The 24834-nt window shown below is 46.4% G+C and overlaps 2 protein-coding genes across 8 annotated transcripts in view; both read left to right on the top strand.

The window, feature by feature from the left end:
• Nucleotides 1-5570, top strand: part of LOC132959847 (sodium- and chloride-dependent GABA transporter 2-like) — a 29562-nt gene extending 23992 nt beyond the window's left edge. For all 7 annotated transcript variants that reach the window (XM_061033078.1, XM_061033084.1, XM_061033080.1 and 4 more), the window contains exons 13-15: nt 119-219; nt 1292-1462; nt 1571-5570. In XM_061033078.1, the coding sequence (XP_060889061.1) occupies nt 119-219; nt 1292-1462; nt 1571-1726 (428 nt within the window). In that variant the 3' untranslated portion in view covers nt 1727-5570. The remainder of the gene's footprint in view (nt 1-118; nt 220-1291; nt 1463-1570) is intronic.
• Nucleotides 5571-9782: 4212 nt separating this feature from the next.
• Nucleotides 9783-24594, top strand: LOC132959400 (A disintegrin and metalloproteinase with thrombospondin motifs 5). The gene is made up of 8 exons (XM_061032356.1): nt 9783-11037; nt 16323-16455; nt 16708-16875; nt 17370-17653; nt 18724-18907; nt 19010-19185; nt 19282-19457; nt 20832-24594. The coding sequence occupies exons 1-8, from the start codon at nt 10060-10062 to the stop codon at nt 21523-21525; spliced, it is 2793 nt and encodes a 930-aa protein (XP_060888339.1). The 5' UTR covers nt 9783-10059; the 3' UTR covers nt 21526-24594.
• The last annotated feature ends 240 nt before the right edge of the window (nt 24595-24834 follow it).

Genomic DNA, 24834 nt, shown 5'->3' on the forward strand with positions numbered 1-24834 from the left:
AAAAAAAGAGAGAAAGAATTCAAACCAAAGTGGGCCAAGCCAGTCCCAAACCAAACCCTACACTTCAAACCAAACCTCAACCACCTTTTGCCAAACTTGTTCTTGTTTCGTCCCACAGGAGCCGAGCGCTTCAGTGACAACATCAGGGACATGACGGGCTACAGCCCCCTGCCCGTCTTCAGAGTGTGCTGGAAATACTTGACCCCAGCTGTGTGCACTGTGAGTATCCACCTCCCCGCTGGCCTGCTTTCACAGTGCTCAGCGTCTGCTTGTTATGAAATAGTATACACATACACTCATGCCTGGGATGTCTTACAAATTCCTCAGTTTGCCTGTAAATAAGAAGTCTTGATCCCGGGACATATGAGACGTCTGTCTGTGTCGAAATACTCCAAGAGGTTAGCAACACTAGATTTAAAGGGACAGTTCTACATTTGCCAAGGGACGGCTGTGGCTCAGTGGTAGAGACAGTCGTCTCTCAACCTGTAGGTCGGGGGTTCAATCCCCAGCTCCTGCAGCCACATGTCCAATGTGTCCTTGGGCAAGACACTGAACCCCAAGTGGCTCCTGCTGCTTCAGCGGCGGGGTATAAATGTGTGTGGATGGGAGTAGTTACTTCTTACATATCAGCTTCTGTCATCAGTGTGTGAATGTGCTGGTGTGACCTGCAGTTAAAAGTTCTTTGACTAGACTTGAAAAGCGCTCTACTAGCTCAAGTCCACCTTCAACAACAGCTAGCATGACGTGGCTATGTACTTGTTAGCCTCCCAGACAAAAACTTTTGCTAAGTTCTTCGGAAAAAAAAACAAAAAAAACAATCTATTGTCTGTAAATTAATGTAGGATCAGTTGGCGAGAGAAAAATGTCCTGGATTCAATTTGTTGGGTTACAGACCAAAAAAGGCCGAACGCGTTGACCAATTGCAACCCAATGCACAGTCTGACATTGCTGCATGTACAAAAAGCGGTCACTATTGGCATGGAGCATGTACATTGGCTACACCAAAGCTTGAAGTACCTGCCATCACCCCAAGAGGTGAAGTGGTCATCAGACAATTGCAGACAATACCGCGATTGAACAAGATGAAAGGTGGATTAAGCTCCTTGTGCTCAGCTAACTGACTGCCGGATTCAGCTTTGCATTAACCACGCAGGTATCCATCCTGACAACACTGAGCCCAACTGAATATGGTCCCATTGCATCAACCTGATCAACGTCCGTCCAAAGCCGTCGTGTTGTGATTTCCTATTTGCAAAGTGACCCAGTCGTCCTCCATTCTGTCCCCTGGCAGGCAACCTTTATGTTTTCACTGGTGCATTGGTCTCCTTTAAAATTGGGGAAAGGTTTGGTCGCTCCGGCCTGGGCCAGCACGCTCGGCTGGATCCTCACACTTTCCTCCGTCTCCCTGCTTCCCATGTGGGCCGTCTTCGCTCTTGCCACCACTCCGGGGACTCTGGCAGAGGTATCATTAAACTCACTTCTTTTTTTTTTTTTTTAAACCAATCAAATTGAATGTTCAAATTCTGTTCGTTAAGATGTCATCTCACTGTGACTTGTTTGCTCCCCCCAGCGGTTCCAAATTCTGTGCAGCCCCGCCAAAAAGTTACCGCTGTCCCTCCGGCACTTCCCCTCCAACAACTCGTCGCTGCCCTACAGCTCTGCACTGCCGCTGACTGACAAGCCAAAGGAGCCAATCACAGACATCATCCAGGACCGCATGACTTGATGATGGTCGGTGACAGTGAACCGTTGGTCAGCCAATCAGGTGTGGCCAAGGGGAGGGTCGAGGTTAGCCACTGGGTCGCGATTCAGCAGCTGGAACCTCGTCAAAGGGAGCGTCTTAACGGAAGCGAGAAGATCTTACAACTGCGGCGTTGTTCGCCTGAGGACATCTTTGCAGCCATCGGTATCCCACAATCCACTGCACACTGATCCACTCTGAAATGAAACATTTGGCCGATTGCCGTCGATACGCTAAGGTGATTTCTGGATGTTTTGTGTGAAGATGTTGACCAATGAGAGAAACAGCAGGTTTCTTAACTGATCATTGAAGACGCTGCACACATCAACCAAAAGCGAAATTTTCTGCTGGCTTTCAAACTCAAATACCAAAATATGCATTAGCCTGTTGCTCAACTTTACAATCCTCACCTGGATGCACTCTAGTTTTGCTGCCTTTTGGAGGTTAGGCTGTATGATTCTGGGAGAAGCAATAAGTCCAGTTCAAACCTCCAGAGCTCAAAACAGGATCTTTTGTGAGGGTCCGGTCCTGAGTCGAGACACAGCTTGCTTTAAGACCTGCCCTAACCCCCCCCCCCCCCCCCCCAGTCCCAGACTTTGTTCTTCTCCTCGATCTAGACCACCTTGACCGCTTACAATCTATAGCTTTTTTTATTTTATTTACTAACTTAATCACTGTACATGTGGACCATTAAATCACTGCGCCTATAGCCATCCAGCATTACGGAGAAACCTTCCACTTTACTCTCTCTATGAGAGATCACCGCTTGTGTTTGCACGCATTCTTAGCTCTGACTCTCCTGTGTCATCTGAAGTGACTCTTGTGTTTTTTTTTATACCGGGATCTCTCTGGTCTCATTCTGCCTTTTTATTTGTTTCTTCGCCCTCTGTGGTTTGAATGGTTCATAACATGCCTTACACCCAGACCAAGTGGTGCCCAAAAACAACCGTTTACAGCCAATATGAATGAAGCACTTCACTCGACGTCTTGGTCCACACTGACAGAATCAGTGTCACATATCCATCCCTCAAAAAAAAGTAGGCAGGAGAGATTTTTGTACTTCTGTTTTTAAACTTCTTTTGTTTTTTTGTTTCAAGCTGAGGAAGAGGATGAGGGCCACATGGGTCCATTTGTATTTATTTTTAAATCAAACTTTACATTCTTACTGACTTCTGAGAATAAAGCTGGAGATCTACTGACTCTACTTTTAAAAACAAAATACTCTGTTTTAAGTCAGAATATTCAGCCTTAAAATCCTGAGAATAAAGTTGGACATCAGAGATTTATGTGGATAATCTAACATTTAAATTGCAATTTTAGTTTTAAGTTTGATATCAAAATAGAATTTTACATTCTGGGAGAACGTTGCAGCTTTGAGTTAAGACTTTTCAATCTGACGTCAGCGTTCAAAATCTGTGAATTTGGTCCCTGAAAAAAAATATTTCTTAGACCTACAAGTTTGATTTTGGGGTTTGAAGTCCAAATTCTGAGTTCACAGTTGAACATCAGAGAATAAAGACCGGCATTTCTAATTAGATCAGAATTCAGAGGATAAACTCAGAAGTCTGAGCGACGGGGTAGCGACGCCGATGACCTACGATCTCCTTGGTGTGTCGGGGCCTTGAAAGTTGGGGAGCTCAGATTAAAGATGGAATTATGACTCTTAATTTACAACCCAAATACCTTTCTCATGTGGCACTTGTCCTTTTTTTTTTCTCCGTGAAAAAACACACAAAATTCCAGTGCAGTTCCTGCCAAACCAAAGGCACAACTTGCACATCTATGCACTGTACCAAAAAAGAAAAACAATGGTCACTAATCTAGTTGGGAAAACATGCAATCGTCTAATCTGAATCAGTGTGGGGTTAATTCAATATGAAAATGTTGCTGCTGCTGTGTTGATGATATCAACACAGCGAATCCTTTTTTTTATTCTATGCCCAAAATATTTAACTTACAATATTTAAATAGGTTTTTACTAACTGCAAAGTAGCGCTGCCGCTCCTGGACGTTACAGCGTGTTGAACTGTAACATGGCGGTAATATGCAGTGGGACTTTGGAGTGGCAAATACAGAAATCAGCTGTAAGTAGTGAGGGGATGTTAATATTCTTTAAAGCGAATGCAGTATGTAAATGTCAAGAATGATTACAGCTTTTGTAGAATTATGTCATGATTGTTTCGGTGTTTTTGCCTTCGTTAGCCTTCTGATGCAGAACGACATTAAGGGTTTTACAATGAACACATATGTTGAATGAAAATAAAGACGTCTGTATACCATTTACTACTTCAAAACCATTTGCCTTATCTTGGTAGGCAAAATCACTTCAAGTCAATATGCTGGTTTCCATGTATCATTCAGAGTAAAGATGTTTCAACACGGTGCAGTATTGGGGCCAAATCCGGGGAAAGAAAATCGGATATTTGGACGATAAAATCCTAAAGTTCTGAAAATAAAACCGTACGAGAAGAAAGTCATAATTTATGTGAATAAAATTCTAAGAGAAGAGTCGACATATCATGAGAATAAAGTGGTAATTTAGTGAATAATGTACAATGAATATAAGAAAGTCGTAATTTTTCCTGCGAAGTCATAAGAGAACAAAGTCGTAGTATAAAGTCCTTAAATAACGCAATAAACTTGTAAATTACATGCAAATAGTCGTAAGAGAATAAAGTTTGAATATGACAAAGTTGTACTTGAAATAAAATCGTAAGAGAATTAAGTTGTGAAAAATGGCTTTCTTAATTTACGTGAAAAAATTTGCAAGTCCTAATGTAACAACGATAAAGTTGTAATTTACGTGAAAATAAAAAAATATACATTATATAAAGAATAACATAATATAATGACCATAAAGTTGTATTTATGTGAACAAAGTCGTAAGAGAAATCGTGATTAGACAGTCGTAAAAAGTCGTACTATGAGGACGATAAAGTCGTAAGTTACGTGAATAAAGTCACGAGAGAATGAGGTCATCACGAAAGTCGTAAATTCCGCGATTAAGTTGCAGGACAATAAAGTCGTAAAAAGGAAAAATACAGTTGTAATTTACGATAAATCGAATGACGATAAAGTAGTAATTTACGGGGAGATAGTCGTAAGAGAATAAAGTACTAATATAAAGACAAAAAGTCGTTAATTTGAATAAAGTCGTTGGAGAAGTCATGACAACAAGACGTTTGTACTTCATGTTAAAATAGTTGCAAGAGGAAAAAAACGTACAATAATGACGATAAAGCTTTGAGAGAATTAGTTCATCATGAAAAGACAATAAAGTCGTTAATTATGTACATATAGTTGCAAGACAACAGCGTTTTTTTTCTGTCGTATGGCCCCAATAATTCATCGTCTTTAGAAGGGTTGATTCAGCCTTTTCTGCTCTCATCACCATGCCGTCTTATCAGAGTCTCTTAACGGGTTTCTTCATTTATTTACTGTACTGAAAGTCAAGGACAGATTGTTCTCTTTTTGCGAAAACTTGTTAAAAAAAAAAAAAAAAAAAGGAGGGGGCGATTACTTCTTGATTGAGTGATGTGTTAAAGAGGTTTAAAGATAAATTAGCTCCTTATGCAAACTTGAACTTGCATAAGGAGGTTTGCAGGTTTTTTGAGTGAAATCCTCTTTTAAAAAATGCTCCAGAGATTCAGTTCACGGGACGCAAAAACCCATCCGCTATATTTATACAAGTTTTTAATTTCCTTGACATTGATCTTAGTGTTATCATCTCTGTTTACAGGTGTATAGGTGTGCCTCTTTATTCAAATACGGCCTTCTTTTGTATGTGTATTATTATTTTTAAATGAATATATGTATACCTTGTGGATAAGAGTTTGTGTTTATTTCTTGCAACAGAAGGGTGAGAAGCTTTGTGAGTGTGTGTGTGTGTGTGTGTGTGTGTGTGTGTGTGTGTGTGTGTCTGTGGTCACCTGGGAGATGTTGCTCTCTCTTCCCTGGCGCCATGCCAACAGATGCTTTGACCACACCTGGTTTCTATGAAGAGAGAGAGAGAGAGGAAATGAAGGAAGGATGCACAAGCACTCCCATCAGCCATTCAACCATCACAAAAACAAGCGCTAGTGATTGCCGTTTGAAGCGTTTTCATCCTGATGGGAATTACTGGTTTAACATCCATGAAGGGATAGAAGAGGAGGAGAGGATGGAGTGTGTGTGTGTGAAGAGGAGGAGAGCGAGTCGAGCGCCCCGAGGGTGGGGGGGGGGGGGGGAGAATTGTGACACCACCACTTAGATAGAGCCTGGCGGTTATGTAAAAAGCTTTGCTTGTCAATTAACCGTATTGGATTCCCCCTCCCAGCCGTGGTAGGAAGTGGGCTGGCCCGGCACACACACACGTGGCTCGGCACGCGGGGTCCGACTTGTTTTGGTGACGCTCAATACTGTATGCAGCCTGCTTTTGCACGTGTGATCCGGGTTACTGTGTAATTGTGTGTGTGTGTGTGGGGGGGGGGGGGGTAATGGGGGCGGTTTGTGTCCATATGGTTGCTTTGGCACACATCTTGCTTTCAGATGATAGGGATTAAAAATGATCCAATGGCGCTCCTCAGAGTGTGTGAGATGCAAAGAGGAGGGGGGAGGGGAGGGGGGGGGCAGTGTGGGAGCCAAAGTGGGCTTGTGTGTGGGTCATTTCAGCATTCATAGAAGCTGCGGAAAGTAGTCTTTTTTTCTCGGCTCGGTGCCACAAGTTTGCAGCTGCAATACACGGCCCCTCATGTATTCATAATCATTTTTGTGTACAGACAACCCAACATACTGCAGTCAAGACTTTTTTTTTGGGGGGGTATCTGCAACTCTGGTCATGCATTTGCAGGGGGAAAAAAAAAAACAACTTTGTTTAATTTTAAAGAACGACGTCTGTTCCTGATTGAAACGCAGACAAACACAAGGAGACGAGGTCCGTCTTTAACATCACGCTGTCCTGATCAAACATCCTCTCCCACACACATCTCTCCTTCGCTGTCTTTATGGGGGACGTCGTTTTTTTTTACTGCGAGTAATACACTTGACAGTTGGGTGTAAAGGAAGGAGCAGGCGGCAGCAGGGTGGGGGGGGGGGGGGGGGGGGGGGGGGGGGGGCTGGAGACGAGACTCGAGGACAGAGAGAAAGAGAGTCGGCTGGTGGGGGTGGAAGGTTGGTTGCATAACAAGTTGGGTGATTTGGACGGGAGCTCGATACTGAATCTACTCCATCGGTCACTGTGTTGAAATCTGGAAGACGTGGGACGCTTTAATTTTCAGGTGCAGGACCGTAGGAGAGATTTTAGAAGTATTCAGGTAATAAGCCCCCAAGGTGACCCCACCCCTTTAGAACATTTTGCACAGAAGCACATTGCCAAATTGTTCCCTGAATGTTGAATCTGTGTTTAATTATACTTTCTGTAAATGTGTTGTTCCCACATTAGATGGATTTCCGTTAGCTTGGTCCAGTTGAAATGCTACGTTCGCGTTAGCTCCAGCTCCGTCCTCGTTTTTTTTTTTTTTTTAGGCTTATTCAAATGCAGAGTGCATTACTCAAAGATCCCACACAATTTCTTCCCAAATTCATTTTGAAGTTTTACCGTAAACGTAAAAAAAGGGATTTTTTTTTCCCCACCTTGGATGCATTTTCCGTTAGCTTAAAGCGAGTCACGTTTAATATTCTACGTTAGCTGAAGCTCTGTCGTCGTTCTTATTTGATGCAGCGTGTTTAACGCTGAAATTCTGCACAATGTTTCTGCAATCTTTTGATTCACTGCTCAGTTATTTCTGATGTTGATGTGATTTTCCTCCATTTTAAATGCGTTTTTTTCGTTAGCTCAAAGCTAGTCCAAATGAAAAGCAACACTTACTGTATCTCGGTCGTCTTTCTCTTGAAGCTTATTGAAATGCAGTGTGCCGTTTTTATTCACTATCCGGTTGTACTTTTAAGTGATTTCCTACATTGGATGCATTGACGTTCGCTCGAAGGTAGTCATATTTTCATGCTGCGTTAGCTTTAGCTCTCATAATTCTCAGGCTTTATTCAAACAGAGCACATCCTCTGTGTGTTTTTTTTTTCCATGTGTGGATCGAACCACGCTGGGATTTGACAGGAGGGGAGGAGGGGGGGGGGGGGGTGGCGGCATCGGCGAGGCTTACGATGGCAGCACAGCGTGTTCCGTGTTTTGGCCGTGCTTCCGCCCACCCTCCTGGCATCGTCGCGCCCACCCACGGTCATGTCGAAGGGGCTTTTGGATTAGCTCGCCGCTTAAGGAGCGTCGGCATGGCATCTCGCCGCTTGACGCAAAGGAAGCTTGAAACGTAACGTCCGTTCTTTTTAAGACCTCAAATTAAAAAAAAACGACAGAGCCCCACCACATGGCATGCAGACGGGAAAACATCGAGTGGTATTTGCGCGGCTTGTGTAAGGTAATAGCTGTTAGGTGACTCAGCAGATGGGCAGCGATGGAACTTTTAAAGAGTTTCGTGAAAAGCCACTCTGCCCATCTGAGTGTTTGCATGGCTAAATCCCTCTCAGCACACAAGTATGACATCCCATTGGCACCACCACACACGCCTCCCTTAAGGTACAATAAATATTCAAGACAGCTCCCATGGCAGGTCCAGGCCTTGTCACACACCTGCAGGCTGACACACACACTTTGTTCTTTACCCGCTCAAGTGGCAGCAGCATTACAGCTTCTACTGTATGCATGCTCACAGGTTTCCTCCATCTCCTCCGCCTGCTGCTGACACACCATTAAATGTTTCACACGGGAACGGAGAGTTCCCACAACTCTTATTCTGGGGGGGTGGAAATGGTGGCCATAAATTATCTAGCTCGCTGAAAAACTCTCCAGTCGAATCCTGTCGGACCTTCAATTATTAAAAAGAGTCAAAGTGGTGAGAGTGTAAAAATAACTGGTCTTTAATGGAGATGTGTTCCAGTTAAGATTAATGGTGTTGGTCCTGGGAGCGACAAGGCTGTTCAGGAAAAATGTCCGTCTGATGAAACATAAGGAGGGGTCACTAAAGAGGAAGATTGCATAATCTGGATCCAGCATGGCAGGTTCAAAGTAAGAAGTCTGAGAGTGAATCAGGGACTCTATATAAAGACGGTCAACGCCAAAATACCCCAGTGACGAGAGCTGACATATTACGCATTTTGAGTCAGAGCCTGTGCAGCAGGGATCAGCTGGTAGGGTCGCGGTGTTCAACGTCCCGCCCCTTCTGCTAACCGAACTTAACATTCTACTTCCTGACACTGTCAAAAGACCCCCTCAGGTGGGTGCAGCCCACAGCAGAACAGATTGCTCTCGGTTGTGGAAAGGTCAAAGGCTCTTGTCTTAGTTGTTTATGTCGCTTGCTAATCCGGAGCGCACAGGAGCAGGAACCTCATTTGTCAAAAGGAGCTGTCAATCATGACGTTACACCTCGACATGATCAGAACAGAAAACATGTTTGAAGAAAAATGTGTTATTTGACGGGCCGGATGACCTACACTGCAGCCGGTCAGTAGGAGGAGCGGCAAATGTTTTGGCTTCACCTTTAAGGAGCTGTCATGTCGTCCGTCTTTCTATTTAGTCTACAAATTCAGGCTGAACATTTTTTAATACAAAGTTCTTGATTAAATTCTGAATTCATAGTTTGAGGAAAGAACTCAAGGTTTTCATTTTTTTTGGTGTTTGTCCTGGAAGCGACGACGCAGCTTTGAAGGAACTGATTGGCTAAAGTGAACATCCACATCCTGCTTTTGAGGTCCCACCGGTGAAGAAGATTTCATAATCAGACTGGACTTTGTTTTGTTTTTTTGATGGCCCTGAAAACAACGGCAGGCTCTTCTTTCTTTTGCTGAGGCGACAGGAAATACTCCAGTGACAGCATTGTTCAGGTTTCTCTCCTCTCCTCTCCTCTCCTCTCCTCCAGCACTTGACTTGACTCTGATTTGAGGCAGAGAGAGAGAGAGAGAGAGAGAGAGAGAGAGAGAGAGGAGGAGAGGGGGGTGGAGGAGTGGTGATTGAGCGCAAAGGGGGCAGGACTTTTTCTCTCCGGGTCCTATTAAGAGCAAACTTTGTGTTTTTGTTCTCCAAGTTCAGTTCAGTGCTCTCCACTCTGCACACAGTTCCTCTCTGCTGCTCTTTTTCTTTTTCCATTTCCCCCCCCCCCCCCCCCTCAATTGGTTTTGGTTGCTTGCCTGGTGGTTACTACTGTGTGTGTTTCCATGGGGGATTTGGACACCGGGAGGATGCGCTTTTTGGAGGCACGGTTGCTCAAAGTTGTCTCTTCGGACAGTCCGGGCTTCTTTTAGTGGACACACTGATGCTGTTCGTGCTGGAATGAACAATGGTGCGGCTGCTTGGTGCTCTGGCCGGAGGCATGCTCTGCTTTCGGCTACTGTTGCTGTGCGTCGTGGAGTTGGCGCTTGGAGCCGGGGTTTCCACTTTCCAGGGTTTTTATCTTCCACCTGCGAACGGGTCGCTGCTCACACCTGCCCGGAGGACGGACGGGGTCGTGCGGACCATTGACAGGATTTACCACGGGGGAGGAAAGGTGGGCTACCTGCTGTACCTGGATGGGAGCCGATTCCAGCTGGACATGGAGCGGGACGAGTCGGACTGCGTGTACCGCGGGACTGTGGACTCCAACCCGGAGTCGCTGGCCGTGTTCAACCTCTGCGGGGGGGGTCTGGAGGGCTTCTTCGCCGTGAAGCACACGCGCTACTCCATCACGCCAATCGTCAGAGCGAAGGGACACGAGCACGACGCGCGGGCGCTGCGAGACAAGGACACGGACAGCGCGCTCCACGTGTTCACGCGGGACAGCTTCAGCTTCGAGGCGCTGCGTGAGGGGCGCGAGAGCTGCGGGACGCGGGACGGTCGCAGGGGGCGCAGGGACGCGTCGGGGAGGCGCCGGAGCAAGAGGCGGGAGGCGGACGAGCACGGCGCACGCGGGGGGGGACGGCGGAGCCGGCTCGCGGAGCGCGGCGCGCGGCACAAGAGGTCGGTGTCTCGCGCCAGGCACGTGGAGCTGCTCCTGGTGGCGGACGACACCATGGCCAAGAAGTACGGGAAGGACCTGAACCACTACCTGCTCACGCTCGCCTCCATCGCCTCCAAGTTGTACGGCCACGCGAGCATCGAGAACCCCATCCGGCTGACGGTGGTGAAGGTTGCCACGGTAACCGAGAAGGAGAAGGGCCTGGAGGTGTCCAAGAACGCGGCGGCGACTCTGAAGAGCTTCTGCAAGTGGCAGAACCAGCAGAACCCGCTCGACGACGACCACCAGCACCACCACGACGCCGCCATCCTCTTCACCAGGCAGGTAAACAAAAAGTGACGCAACGGTTTGTTTTTATTTTGGTAGTGGCACGCGGTGGCAGCGTGTTGACGTCACGCAACCTGTCGCTTTTTCTTTGACCTTTTTATTGTGAATTGACTATGTTTGTCCTTGTGTACCAGGGAGGGGCCACTTAGGTCACAGCAAGGGGGCCACATTCATTTAATTCAAATTGTAGAATACAAAAACAGTCAATTATGTCTCAAATTTAACTCAACATATACGAGTGATGAAATATTATTATGGACATATTTCAGATTTTCATGATTTCATGGCAGATTTTGTCACGTTTTCTTCATTTATATGTAAAAATTGACCTGAGGGCCACGTTGAGGGTTGATGGGGGGGCCGCCAGTTGCCCAACCCCTGTTGTATACAGTATGCAAGCTACGTTTAAAGCTTTCATTTGAGCTTCTTTGAAACCATTTGTTATTGAAACTCTCGTCAAAATCTGTGTTTCCTCGCGCCTGGCAGTTTTTCTAGGCAGCCTCCTTCTGTCTTCAGCCTCCTCCAACCCCTCCCAGTCCCCTGGCGGCCCCAAAAAAACAAAAACCTTGAAGTCCTTGAGGTCTGACTTCCTTGCACGAAAACTTCATTCTCATGGCAGGCGGAGGTTTGAAATCACCAGCTGGGTTGCACTGCAGAAATATGCCCCCCCCCCCCCCAAAAAAAAAAAATCCCCTTGAAACTGCATCTAATTATGTAGTCCTCCTCAGCCTTTCTCTCTCTCTCTCTCTCTCTCTCTCTCTCTCTCTCATCACTCCAGTCTGCACTTTTTTTTTCTCCCACTTTCCAGTGTCTGTCTGTCAGCTGGGGTTGGGAGCTGTCAGAAAAACAAACACATGCACCCTGCGAGAGGCCATGTGTTTACCGAGACCACACTCATCCACCCTCTCTCTCCCCCCTTTTCTCCCTGTCTGTTTTTTTTTATTTATTTTAATTTTAATTTTGCAAAGCAGCAGATCTACTGCTTAGTTTCACCCCCCCCCCCTCCCCTCCCCTCCCTCCCCTCCGGGTGTGTGGCTTTCACGGTAGTTAACATGTCAGATAGCTCGCCTTGGATTGCGGTGGTGTTTCAAACTCGTGCACGGTCTTGTCGTAAAAAAAACCCGCGAGAGCAGAAGAGGGGGATTTACCTGGGATCTCCTGGCGCACGCGGCGAGTTGGCAAAGCAGCCGGTAGCGCATACCTGAGGTCAACCTGCTGGCAGAGAAGAAACCTTGCCGTTGCGTTCCCTGCACCTGCAAACGCTGCAGTGAGCGGAAGACGGCGGCGCGCAAAGCCCAACTATACTGGAGCGGAAGTCGGAGCATTTCTGCCTCGCCTGGTCGCAGCACTTGCATTATTCACCGACCTTGTCTCCTGACCTTCACTCACACACGTCTAACCTTTTTACTTCTTCCCTTGTGTGGAAGCCGGCGTGTAGACGTTACCTGTCGGCGGCAGAGGCAGGTGGGTCCCGCGCCGTAACACAGTACACAGGCCGGGAGCGCACACGAGACTCGAGAGTCTCCTGTTGCGTCTCTGCAGAGCTGATGCACGGCTCTCTCCTGAAGGTTCTGACCTTCCACTTGGAACACTCAACCCCCCGCGGCTACTAAAAAAGTGTGCATCATTATGTGAAGGCACCAGACGTCATTAACCAAAGTACTCACAACAATGGAGTTCCTTAATTACAGCCGCGTCGATATGTTATTTGTGGTTTGCGGTGCGTGTATTGTGTTGGACCTGAAACAAGCGCTACAAGTAGACGCACCTTTTCATCGTGCACCCGTTGCCATTGACGATTGCATTGCAGCCATTAAAACACACTTTTCTCCCCCCCCCCCCCCCCCATTCATCATTTCAGCATGAGAGGCAGTCGAGACAAACACCAAAACAAAGTCTGGAGCTGCTATCTTGCGAACAGGATGCAGCCATTGCGCCTCCACTCGCAGGAAGCCGGGCCCGAGACAGTTGTTGTTTTGGGCTCAGGTGCCTCTTGGTGCTGCGTTGAAACAGAAGAAATAGGAAGAGAAAAAAAAAAGAAGTGGGTTAGGTGTTGAGTAACCTGTCGGCACTTCATAACCCGAATGGAAAGTTAGCAGGGAACTAGAGCTGAAGACTTTGTGACCGTGAAGTCAGACCACTCCTTTTGTTCCCTGATAGGAGGAGGAGGTGGTGAAGGGGTGAGGAGGGGGGGGGGGGGGGGGGGGGGGGTCCTCATCTCTTTGTGGTCAGGTCCAATTACTCCAACACCCCCCCCCCCCCCCTCCCCGTCCCCGCAGTGAGCTGACCCGTGTGGCGGCGGTGTCACCCTGTTCCACACATACCAGCACCGGAGAACACAACAACGGGCACATTGAGAGGGGGGGGGGACGCTGGACGCTCCCGAGTGTGGATCTGTGCATGTTCTGCATGGCTGTGTTGGCTCGTTGTGAAGCCGGGACGGCGGACAAAGACCTTTCTGTAAGGTGGACAGAGACGTACATGGCTTGTTCTGATGCTGGAACTGCATTGTGTAACGTTTTGCTTCTCGCTCAGATGTTCCATCAGACGACGCTCGCTGGCGCCTGTGATGCCACCGAGGCGTGCAAAAAGCAGAACTACGCTTCCTTATTGTTTACATTTTTCGGCGCTTAACCTACTTACATGTCCAGACTGGATAAAAAAAAAAATGGGAATGTGGGAATGTGCACATGTAGAGTTTGGACTCCTATGCACTTGTCCTCCCTCCTCTCCTCCCTCCTCTCCTCTGTTTATGTGTCCGCATATTAGCGTGTACATTTCCCAGCCCTCGCCCCCGTCGCAGCTAGTCCCTCTATTTGTTTTCACTGTTCTTGATATTTCACATGTGCTGTACATCGGGGCTGGTGTATGTTGACGACCTGCAGACGAGTCCCCCCCCCCCCCCCCCCCCGGTCTGTCAACATACCAAACTAGCCAGAGAGTTCAGACAACACCTGAGCCTCCCTCTCTTTGCACGGCGATGCATCAGTGAACTCCAAAGTTTGCATTCGTCGTCCAGAGTCTCGTCCTTGAGGTCTGAACTTTGGATGCTTCTAGTTTCCTTTGCGATTCTGTTTTTAGTCGCTGTGGTGAGCTGTCATCAATAGTGTTTGAGTTTCACTAGAAATGAATACAGAATCTGGTAATCGTGACAACCCCTAGTGAACCGAACATCCGCGTGCAAACGCAGCGCACGACCTGGTCCGGATCGGTCGCCAAATCTGCACTCAAGTCGATCCGAATTCAGATTGCCCGACTTCCTGGAATGCATCAGAAATAATCGATGCAGCCTCCATTCAACCAAAATGTTTCTCTCCCTCTCTCTCTCTCTCTCTCTCTCTCTCTCTCTCTCTCTGGATGTTTTTACTTCACAAACTTCAATACATTTGGTACATCCCAAAGGGGGAGTACATCCATGTGTTAAGATATCAAAGTGTCTGACATCTGAGTTGTTAGAGCTCCGCAGCTTGCACCACTCCAATCCCAGTAACCCCCCCCCCCCCCCCCCATGAGACGTAACAGAGTCGTTTTAAAGTAGCAGAACAATTAGAGTGTTTGACAAGCTGTCAGTCACTGGTGATCGGCTCGAGGTGACCGGTCGAGTCAGTGTTCCAGCTCTGGATTCTGTCGCCTCGGTTTTTATCCCACAGATTGAGCTAGACTCTGTTCTCCTCCTGCCAGTGGGATTGAAATGTGTGTGTGTCTGGCTGGCTGTTTGTTTAACACAAGCCTTGGCTTAGATTGCAAGTGATCCTGTAAAACACACTCACACACTCTCACACACACACAAACAGCTCTGATCGTCTCCTGACCTCTGCCACCAGCTCCCCACCTGCTCTCCTGTTATTTCTACCAATATTTCTGTAACTTCTAAAGCGGCCCTCCGTCCTCTCCCTCCGGCGTCTGATTCCTCAACTTATTTCTCTCCCCCCCCCCCCCCTCCTCCCTCTTTTTTTATTGAAGCTCGTGTGAGAGAATGAAAACAAAGATGCAGACGTGTTCTCTCTTGTATTGTTCTAATTTTTAAAAAAGGAGATTTTTTTTTTTCTTTTCTCCTCTCTCTCGTTTCTCTATTAAAAACAGCGCGAGCGGTGTGCACAAGATAGATGGGAACAAAAACAGGCCCCTCGGCTCCTCGGCTCCTGAGAGGGTGTGAGAGAATAAATAAATGGAGGTGGAAGGAGGTGCAAAGAGCGTCGGGGGTGAAAGAGTGTGGGAAATCTGCGAAAGAGAAAACAGACAAACTTCTCCATACGTTCTCTTTTGTCTGCTTGGAAATAAAAACAAACGTTTCCAGGCTCGTCTGCACGGGGGAGAGTTCAGAGAAACTTCAGCACTTTTTGCTTTTGCAGCCGTGCATGCAGACGGTTTGACTTCAGTTTCACACTTAATTTGCAGAAGTTGAGACTCTCTCCCTACATGTGCATGCACTGTTAGGTCCATGTTGTAGTCTGTGCGTGCACCTATTTGTGTGTGTGTGTGTGTGTGTGTGTGTGTGTATGCATGTGTGTGTATGCGTGTGTGTGTGTGTGTGTGTGTGTGTGTGAGTGAGAGCAGCAAACACAAGGCACTCTGTTCCAAACATTTCAGGCAAACACCCTCTCCCCGGAGAGATTCTCACACACGACCCAGCAGGCCTGTCAGCACCACTTACCATGACGATTCATCCTCCCCATGGGACAGATTTCTGTGTGTGTGTGTGTGTGTGTGTGTGTGTGTGTGTGTGTGTGTGTGTGTGTGTTTTCCTTTTTAGCACGTGCATACAGCGCGAGTGTGTGCGTGCACTCTTAATGTGACAGCCAATGAACCCGATTGATCCGTGCACTCAGCGGGGTCACGCAGAGCCCCCCTCCTCCCCCCTGAGGCTCCTCTCTTCTGCATGGACATGTGTGGGAATCAAAACAAAGATCGATACTGTGCGCGCGGGCAGACAGACTGATGGCCTGTGACAACTTCCTGGAGCTTCATCAACTACACGACCGTCTCTATAATCAGTTTATCACATCTGTATTGAGAGACCGGCCTTCCGTCGCTGCTACACCTGTTGGTTTGACCTGATAACTGGTCTCATATCTGGCAAACCGAGGGGCGTCCAAAACGGCCTTGTTGAGGGTCGCCTTAAAACCGCCGACCGTCTCTGTTCCAAACAACGAACTGGTCCAACAGAGCGTGTTTTCTTAATGTCTCATGATACTGTAAGGTCACTTTATCATTTCCTTCAGTCGATATCTCACATGCTGATTGAAAACTTCCTGTCCTTTTTCCGCCCCCCCCCCCCCCAGGACCTCTGCGGGCACCACTCCTGCGACACGCTGGGCATGGCCGACGTCGGCACCGTCTGCTCTCCGGAGAGAAGCTGCGCCGTCATCGAGGACGACGGCCTCCACGCCGCGTTCACCGTCGCGCACGAGATAGGTAGGCATGGACGCAGAACACGTCGGGGCACGCTGCGTCTGTCAGCACATCTCCCCCCTCGCTGATTAATCTCACGGGAGCTGTGGGTGATGTCACTCACCTGACACCTGAGTGTTTTCTTTTCTCATTCCTGCTGCGTGTGCAAACTCTGAGCAAGTCCCATCGGCTCGCTCTTTTTCCATCATCTCACATTCTGAACACGGTGTCCTCTCTCTCTCTCTCTCTCTCTCTCTCCCTCCCTCCCTCCCTCAGGTCACCTCCTGGGTTTGTCCCACGACGACTCCAAGTTCTGCGAGGAGCGCTTCGGCGTCAACAGCGACAAGCGCCTCATGTCCTCCATCCTCACCTCCATCGACGCCTCCAAACCGTGGAGCCGCTGCACCTCGGCGACCATCACCGACTTCTTCGACGACGGGAACGGTGAGCGTGGGACAGAATGTGCAAACTGTAAAAAAAAAAAACTGCAAACGTCTTAGCGAGCGCTTTTCCCAGCCTGTGCAAGGTTTTATTTTCTCCACCTTACAATTTTACAGCCGTGTGAATCTACTCTGCTGGAGCTTTTCTCCCACAGTACCTAACACTCGGAGCTGTTTACCCACAAACACAGCTTTGATCCGCGTTAACAGAGAGTCATTTAGAATCCTATTAACTTCTTAAAGACTAGTCGCAGTGCAGCCAAAGACAGATCACTGGCAGGAAACCAAGATGAGTCATACTTTGCATTCCCGCCTCGTCAAATACTTTCATTCATGGCTGCCTCAAAGCATTGTGGGTTGACATTTGGTTGGCGCTGCATTGCTTTCTGCATGAATCATCTGTTTCAATCTTCACTTTCAGCACTTTTATTTTGTGAAGCTATAAAATAGATTTTCACGAGGTTCTTTTTTCATCTCTCTCGTCTTTTCCTTCCACAGCCGAGTGTCTCCTCGACTCCCCCCGGCAGCCCCTCCTGGTCCCCGAGGAGCTCCCCGGCCAGAGCTACGACGCCGTCCGCCAGTGCCGCCTCGCCTTCGGCCCCGAGTACACGGTCTGCCCCGGCATGGACGTCTGCTCCCGGCTGTGGTGCGCCGTCATCCGCCAGGGCCAGATGGTGTGTCTGACCAAGAAGCTGCCGGCGGTGGAAGGGACGCCCTGCGGGAAGGGACGCATCTGCCTGCAGGGGAAGTGTGTGGACAAGACCAGGAAGAGGCACTACTCGGTAAGAACAAAAAAAAAAAAGGAAATCAGAAATAGAATCCTTTTAAAGTTGAAAATCAAAAGAGGTTAAAATCATTTAAAGTGCAAAGGTCAGCAATTAAAGGAGACACCACATGGACTCCAAATCAGTGGTTCAAGCAGCAGGAGCAACTTGGGGTTAAGTGTCTTCCCCACATCGGACATGTCGATGCAGGAGCTGGGGATCGAACCCCCGACCTTCCTGTTAGGAGACGACCGACTCGTCCAACTGAGTCACAGCCGTCCCGCCGATCAGAGTAGAAAGAGACAGAAAGGGAGACACTGATTTCCTCGCCTTCTCTGAGCTGTGTTTCTCTCCTCCGCCTTATTTCAACAGATCTAAATTGAATTTAACCACATTTTTGTTTGAAGCCCAGAATCCATTCCTTGGCATGCTTATTGACGCCGTGTGAGTGAAGACAGACAGAGAGAGAAGAGAAGGAAAACTCAGAAAGAAACGAGCGAATAATCTCCCTGTTTATTTGTCACCTGATACTCGACGAGTCCGACCCCGATCTTTTTGGCAGACGTCTGTATGTGTGGACCTGGCCCAACTTCTGACTCGCTGCTGCTGCTTCCTCGTGTGACGACAGGTTTACCGCCTTGAGGGTCTTCTCTGACCTCTGAGCCTTTATGGACTCATGGGAAAGACGTTTCCTCGTCTCACAAATTCTCCTTTCATTTTTTTTACCACTGCTTGAAGCGCTGATAGTAAAACTTAAAAAAAAAAAAATAAGTACAGTACCTTCATAATTCCATTCAGGCCGTGTCTCAGGGGGGAAGCATGTGAGCGGCTCAAACACAGAACCCAGTCATGCTGTCTTAATCAGCGGCTTCATCACATGAAAATGATCTTCTGCTGTGACCATGTAGCAAACTCTCCAACATGTCTGATTAGAACTTAGAACTTGTCCTCTCTCATCTCTTTTTTTTCCATCCCTCTCTTCTCTCTGATCTTTCCTCTGCTGTCACCCCCCCCCCCGTCCCCCCCCGTCCCCCCTCAAACCTTTTATCTCCTCTTTAATCTCGCGTCTCTTTTATATCGTCTCCCAGGCGTCCAACCACGGCAGCTGGAGTTCCTGGGGTCCTTGGGGTGCCTGCTCCAGGACTTGCGGAGGCGGCGTGCAGTTTGCCCAGCGCCTGTGCAACAACCCGCCGCCGCGGAACAACGGGCGCTACTGCATGGGGAAGAGAGCCATCTACCGGTCCTGCAACGTCACGCCGTGTCCAGCATCGAGTGAGTGGGATCTAATTTGGGCGGTTCTACACGCCTAGTACAAACTGTTAACATTTGTGTGTTTTTTTATTCTAAATATCTTTTTATTGAACTTTTCCTCAGATAAGAATTACCGGCAGGAGCAGTGTGAGGTGCGTAACGGCCCTCAGACGGATCCTAAAGGGGTGAAGACCTTCGTCGAGTGGGTGCCAAAGTATGCCGGAGTCCTCCCTAAAGACGTGTGCAAGCTGACCTGCAGAGCCAAAGGAACAGGGTACTATGTGGTGTTCTCTCAGAGGGTGAGTTCTTTTTTTTTTTTTTTTTTTTAAAGCTGCAGTTTTTTTTAATGTAAACAACTTTGCAAGATGACGTGACTTGTGCGTGTTGCTCTGCAGGTGGTAGACGGGACGGAGTGTCGACCGTACAGCAGCTCAGTGTGCGTGAAAGGGAAATGTATAAGGACAGGATGTGACGGCATCATTGGCTCCAAGCTTCAGTTTGACAAGTGTGGAATATGTGGAGGTGACAGCACGGGGTGTATACGTGTTGTTGGCAACTTCACCAAGAAGAGGTAAGGAGGAAGGGAAAATGTGAACCGTGCATCATGCACCTTTTAGGGCCTGTTAGAGGCTTTCAGAGCCCTTCTCACTGCCGCTTATTGTTGCTAGGTTACTAAAGTTAACCTCCACTTCCCTCTGCAGTGACCGTTAGGTGTGTTTTAGATAGCTCTGTATGTTTTTCTTCAAGCAAATATCACTAAGAAAGCGATGTAAAGGAAATGTTGTTGAAAAAGCTGACATCAGAAGTCCCGCCCCCTCTTGATTGTGATTGGTTGGTGAAGGGTAAGTGACATTTTTACAACAACAAAAAAAAACTGCTGATGCTGAGGGCATTTTTGTACTCAGGACTGTGAGCGCTCAAAATGCTGAACTGAACTGGTTTGGACACAGCCAGCCAAACAAACGGCCTTAGTGGACACAGACCCTTGTAGAATGCAAATATTGAAGTTTGCACTAATACAGGACAGGGGCTCATCAGTTTTGGATAGAAAGAAGAAACAGTCAAACTAACCACTACTTTGGATATTTACTAAATATTCAACAGCCTAATCCTAAACGTTGGACATATGTTCAGTGTTAAATTGTTTTGCCTCCGATTCTAAATCGAGTAACAAACAGGCTAACAGGTTTGCCTTGTCCAACACTGCTAAATCTCAGACTATATCGACTGTAATGTTGTCAAAATCAGTCCATCATTTTGGATTATAATTTCACATAGTGTGTCGAAAACAACATGCTTCTTTACATTCTGCTGTGTCATGGTTGTCTGTTCTGCACTGCTTGCTAGCTTCCTTTATTTTACTGTTGTTTTTGGTGTTTTGCTAACAAACTGAGATTTACCAACAATTCATGGCATAGTCCAAAATACTTTGCATAATTCCCTTCTGATTGACTGAATTATTTGTTTCAATACTGACTTCCATTTTTATGTGAAACCAAATGGTCTTAAGCGGTCTGTTCTTAGTCAAGGACCAAGACCTTGTTAGGGCCCCCTTACAGGTTGGTCCGTGGTTATTTTTGTCTTGGTATGAACATCACTGTGGGTGCCAGGTCCTTTTTTATTATTTGTAATCCTTTAATTGAGTCACACTGTCAGCAGTAGAAAGTGCTTTTTAAGAAGCAATTTTTTTTGGGGGGGGCGGGGGGTATTATGGACCCGGCATGTGCTAGTTTTCAGGTGACTCTCCTCGAGGGCATGCACATGATTGGTTTTGTAATCTCTTGGACAGACGTGGGTTTGTGTGTATATTTATGAGAGTATTAGATCATGTAAATTGTAATTCTATGTCATGAGTTCTTGAGAAGCCAGTAAACAAAGCCATGGCTGACAAAGAACCCATTGTGTTGCATACTGATCTGATCTTCTTTTCTCTCTTCCCAAACAGTAAGGGCTATACCGACGTGGTGAAAATCCCTGCAGGCTCCACCCATATTAAGGTTCGTCAGCACAAGGCCAAGGACCAAACCCGCTACACCGCCTACTTAGCGCTCCGGCGGCCCAACGGCGATTACCTCCTAAATGGCAAGTTCATGATCTCCACCTCCGAGACGGTCATCCCAGTCAACGGTTCTGTGCTCAACTACAGCGGCTGGAGCCAAAAGGACGAGTGGCTTCACAGCATGGGTCCAGGAGCCATCCAAGAAGCATTGGTGGTCCAGATTCTAGCAACAGACGCTAAAAAGCCCCTGGATGTTGGTTATAGCTTCTACATGCCACGCCGGACAACCCCACAGCAGCCGTCAGCTCCGTTAGTCCCCAACCCAAAGTCGATCCCTGTGCAGATTCCTACAACCGTCTCAACCACGACAAGAACCACGACCACCTCCAGTAGCACCACTACATCTTTCCCAGTTCCCCCTGTCCTTAATCCAGGGCCACCCACGGGTCCAGGTCCTTCCACCCCAACCCCAGGACCGCAATGGGTAACGGGTTCCTGGATGACTTGTTCCAGGACTTGTGACACCGGCTGGCAAAGTCGGACAGTTCAGTGCAAGGACCCGGATGGGAAACTGTCCAAGGGTTGCATGCTTGGTGCCCGGCCTTCTGCCTTTAAACACTGTCTGGTTAAGAAATGTTGAACTGACAGGAGGGAAGAAGTGACTATTAAGAAACAATTTGTGGGAAGAAGTTAATCTGTACCTCTGATAAAGGTCTCAAGTGCTGGATGTAGGACTATGGACCGATAAATGTAAGGCATCAAACCTTAAACAGGACCAGGAATGTTGACTTAAAGCGCCTTGACCGGATACAAAGAGACCCAGAGACTGAGCGGCATGGTACCTGATTATATGCCAGACGAATGTCCGGGAATCATAAGAGCTATGCAAGTAGGACGGAGGACAGTTCCCGTATGACAGTGACAAGTCCAGCCCTGGCATAGCTAAGGACTTTATTGCATGTCACTTGTACGTGGACAGTAACTGATTGTCTTTACTTCAGTCTCCAAGTCACGGAGGCTTAGTATGTGTTGCCCTGTAATGGCATGCGTGATGTGTTTTTGTATGCTACTCCATGTCTTCTAATCACTGTGGGGATTCGGAAGCCGTACCCCTTTGTCTTTTGTCGTGAGTTTATCCAAGACAAGAGCCCCAATGATGGGAAGCACTCGATATTTACATTGTCGTAATTTCTGCCGGTATTGTAGCCCTGTTCCACCACTGTCATCCATTTCAGTCCACTGTTACCATCTCCCAAAACTCTGACATTTCTCTGACTGAGAGGCCGTTAAACTGATCCCATCCAATCTCAATCTTCTAAGCAACTGTTCAGAATGAAACCATCAAGGTCAGTTAATGCTTGAGACTTCACTCACAACTGATCTGTGTGTCCAGATATCCCCAATCTCCAATTTGAACTGGCCAGAGTATGTGGGCGAAAACACATCTGTAGAAATCCAATAGGGAATGCATTTCAATTCACCCCTATAAGTGACTTTTATTTTGCCGTTCAGACTTTCTGAAGCCAATCTTCATACAATCTGTACATGGCAAAACCAACTTGAGTCGTCTCAGCAGCAGTGCTGTCAGTCGAGCTACCAATGGTAAAACGGATATTTGAACATGTGCTATTACTGAATTCAGACGTTGTTTCTCGTCTTCCAGTGTCCAAGAAGATTTCATCCTCGTATTCTCTGCTTTGTGATTGTGACTGAAATGTCCAACTTTCAAGAGATTGAAATACTTATGGCAGTTCTGGATCAGGGCTACCCACGTGTTCTGACCATAGGCCCTCTTTGTCTTTCATTTGACTGATCGGCCCAGCTGAATACCAGAAAGCTTGTGTCTCAGGATCAGGTTCTTGAGAAGTTTAGAAGAAAGGCAAGCTGATAATCCCCTGTAAAGTGTGGGACAGCAGAATGGCGTTATTGGATTCGAAAGGGAATCTTCAAGGACAAAGTTAAATTGACAAAAGGGCAAAGTAACTATGACACTCCTTAACATTTATGGAGGTTAATTTTAACTCAAACGTTTGGGGAAATGCTTGATTTTATGTGCGTGAGTGTAATGTGTGTGTTTGTTTTTTGTGTGCATGCTAAGTGCTAGCACATCCATGTACCAGGCTTGTGTTTTTTAAAGCACATACAGTATGTACTGTGATCTTGATGCTTCCTCACTCTCAGTTCCATTTATATCAATCATTATGCTGGTGCTGGGAGGTTTACAGTCCTCACATTTTTCATGTTGCAGTAAATACCTTGTTTATCTGTTTCAGAAGCAATGCTAATATGACAATGTGTGCCCTGGATACTCGCAACGACAGCAAGAGAGACACTAATGCAGTCATTAATGTCCTTTTGCAATTCAACTCTTTCTCCTTTTTCTTTTTTTCTTTCTCATTCCACTTGACTTTTTTTTAAATGATTGTTTAGCCTGTTTGCAAACCCGTTGCAACAATTCAGATTTTGCCACAGAAGAGATTCATCTAAAGGATCCGTTCACCCAAAATAGAGAAAGGTACCTATTGCCAGTTAAATTTAGAAATGCAGATAGTTTGATTGTTGATTTATCTGCCTACTGCCTCCCCAGTCGGTAAACAGAATTTAACTTCCCATGACAAACTTTTTACTTCAGAAACAATGCCTTGGATACATCAGACAATCCTAGACCTCGCCGTCTTGGTTCTAGAAAGCTTCTCAAATATTCATTCAAAGAATAGTTTGACAGTGAAATTAAATATACATGTTAATTTTCTTACCTGGGAATATGCAGAAAGATTCAATCCACACCACAGAAAAGCAGTATCTTAGCTTAGCATTAAGCCATGAGGCAATGGGAAACAGTTGCCTCCCTCTGTCCAATAATTATAAATAAACCCATCAAGCCACTTTCAGCTTGGCAATTGCTACATTTTACAAGAACTTTACTGTTAAAACAACACTTTACCCCTGTTTTTGTAATGCTAAGCTAACAGGCTACTAGCTATAATTTTGTATTGAATGGACACTTTCAAGTAGGGTATCATTTTTCTCGTCTAAATCTCAAAAACAAGAATATTAATGTCAAAATATTCAATTAAGTAAGGAACAAAACAAAAGACAGGATTTAACTAAGTTTATAGGAAGAAATTCGATTATTTGGTAATTTTTTTAATTAAGAATGTAAGGTAAAGGTATTGTTCCTCAGACATTTGGCACATGTGCAGGAGAAAACAAAGCATGACACAAAAAAAGTTTTCAGGTCAACAAACCACTTACAAAATGTTCTGTTTTCTTCACACATTCAGATTTATTTACACAGTATAGACATTTTTTTGTACAAATTAGTAGGTCTTCCATATGTGTAATGTAATATTTACGATAATATACACGCATCATTGAAACAATCCATCATTGGCGCAGTATTTGTAGATTTTGGAAACCTACACACACACACATACTCGCAACCTACTCCGACTCTTCCGGTGGGGAAACCCGTCTCGCTGAATGACAGAAAAACACAGCACTGAACTTGTAATTTATTGTTTGTACAACTGGTATGTGTGAATAAAAGAAGCATTGAGATGAGTTTTATTTATTATAGTAATTTTGTATCAAATTACTATTTAACTTAGGAATATGACTGTGCAGATGCATTCCTCTGTAAGAATATAGTGTTTTTTTTCTAGTCATCCACATGAATATATGTACATAAAATCTATATATTTAAATATCTTGGTGTCTGTGTTGTTCGTTGTGTACTTGCATACATATTTCAGTTATCTTAACTAGTGTTATAAACTTTATTTGCTTGTCATAAATAGGGCTACGACCTATGATGGGCCGATGCGGATATCGATATTGGAGAGAAACAATCTGATACCGATACGTATATCAGCCGATATCGCTCTTAAATCTATCTTTGATCTGTAGATAGATTTGGGAAATGTGAATACATTCAGATTATCGGAGA

This window comes from Labrus mixtus, chromosome 24, assembly GCF_963584025.1.
Source record: "Labrus mixtus chromosome 24, fLabMix1.1, whole genome shotgun sequence".
NCBI classification, from domain to species: domain Eukaryota; kingdom Metazoa; phylum Chordata; class Actinopteri; order Labriformes; family Labridae; genus Labrus; species Labrus mixtus.

Coding starts and splice junctions, on each gene's coding strand:
- LOC132959400 (XM_061032356.1), top strand. CDS start 10,060: ATGGTGCGGCTGCTTGGTGCTCTGGCCGGAGGCATGCTCTGCTTTCGG. Junction 11,038..16,322: donor CCATCCTCTTCACCAGGCAG/GTAAACAAAAAG, acceptor CCCCCCCCCCAG/GACCTCTGCGGGCACCACTC. Junction 16,456..16,707: donor CACCGTCGCGCACGAGATAG/GTAGGCATGGAC, acceptor TCCCTCCCTCAG/GTCACCTCCTGGGTTTGTCC.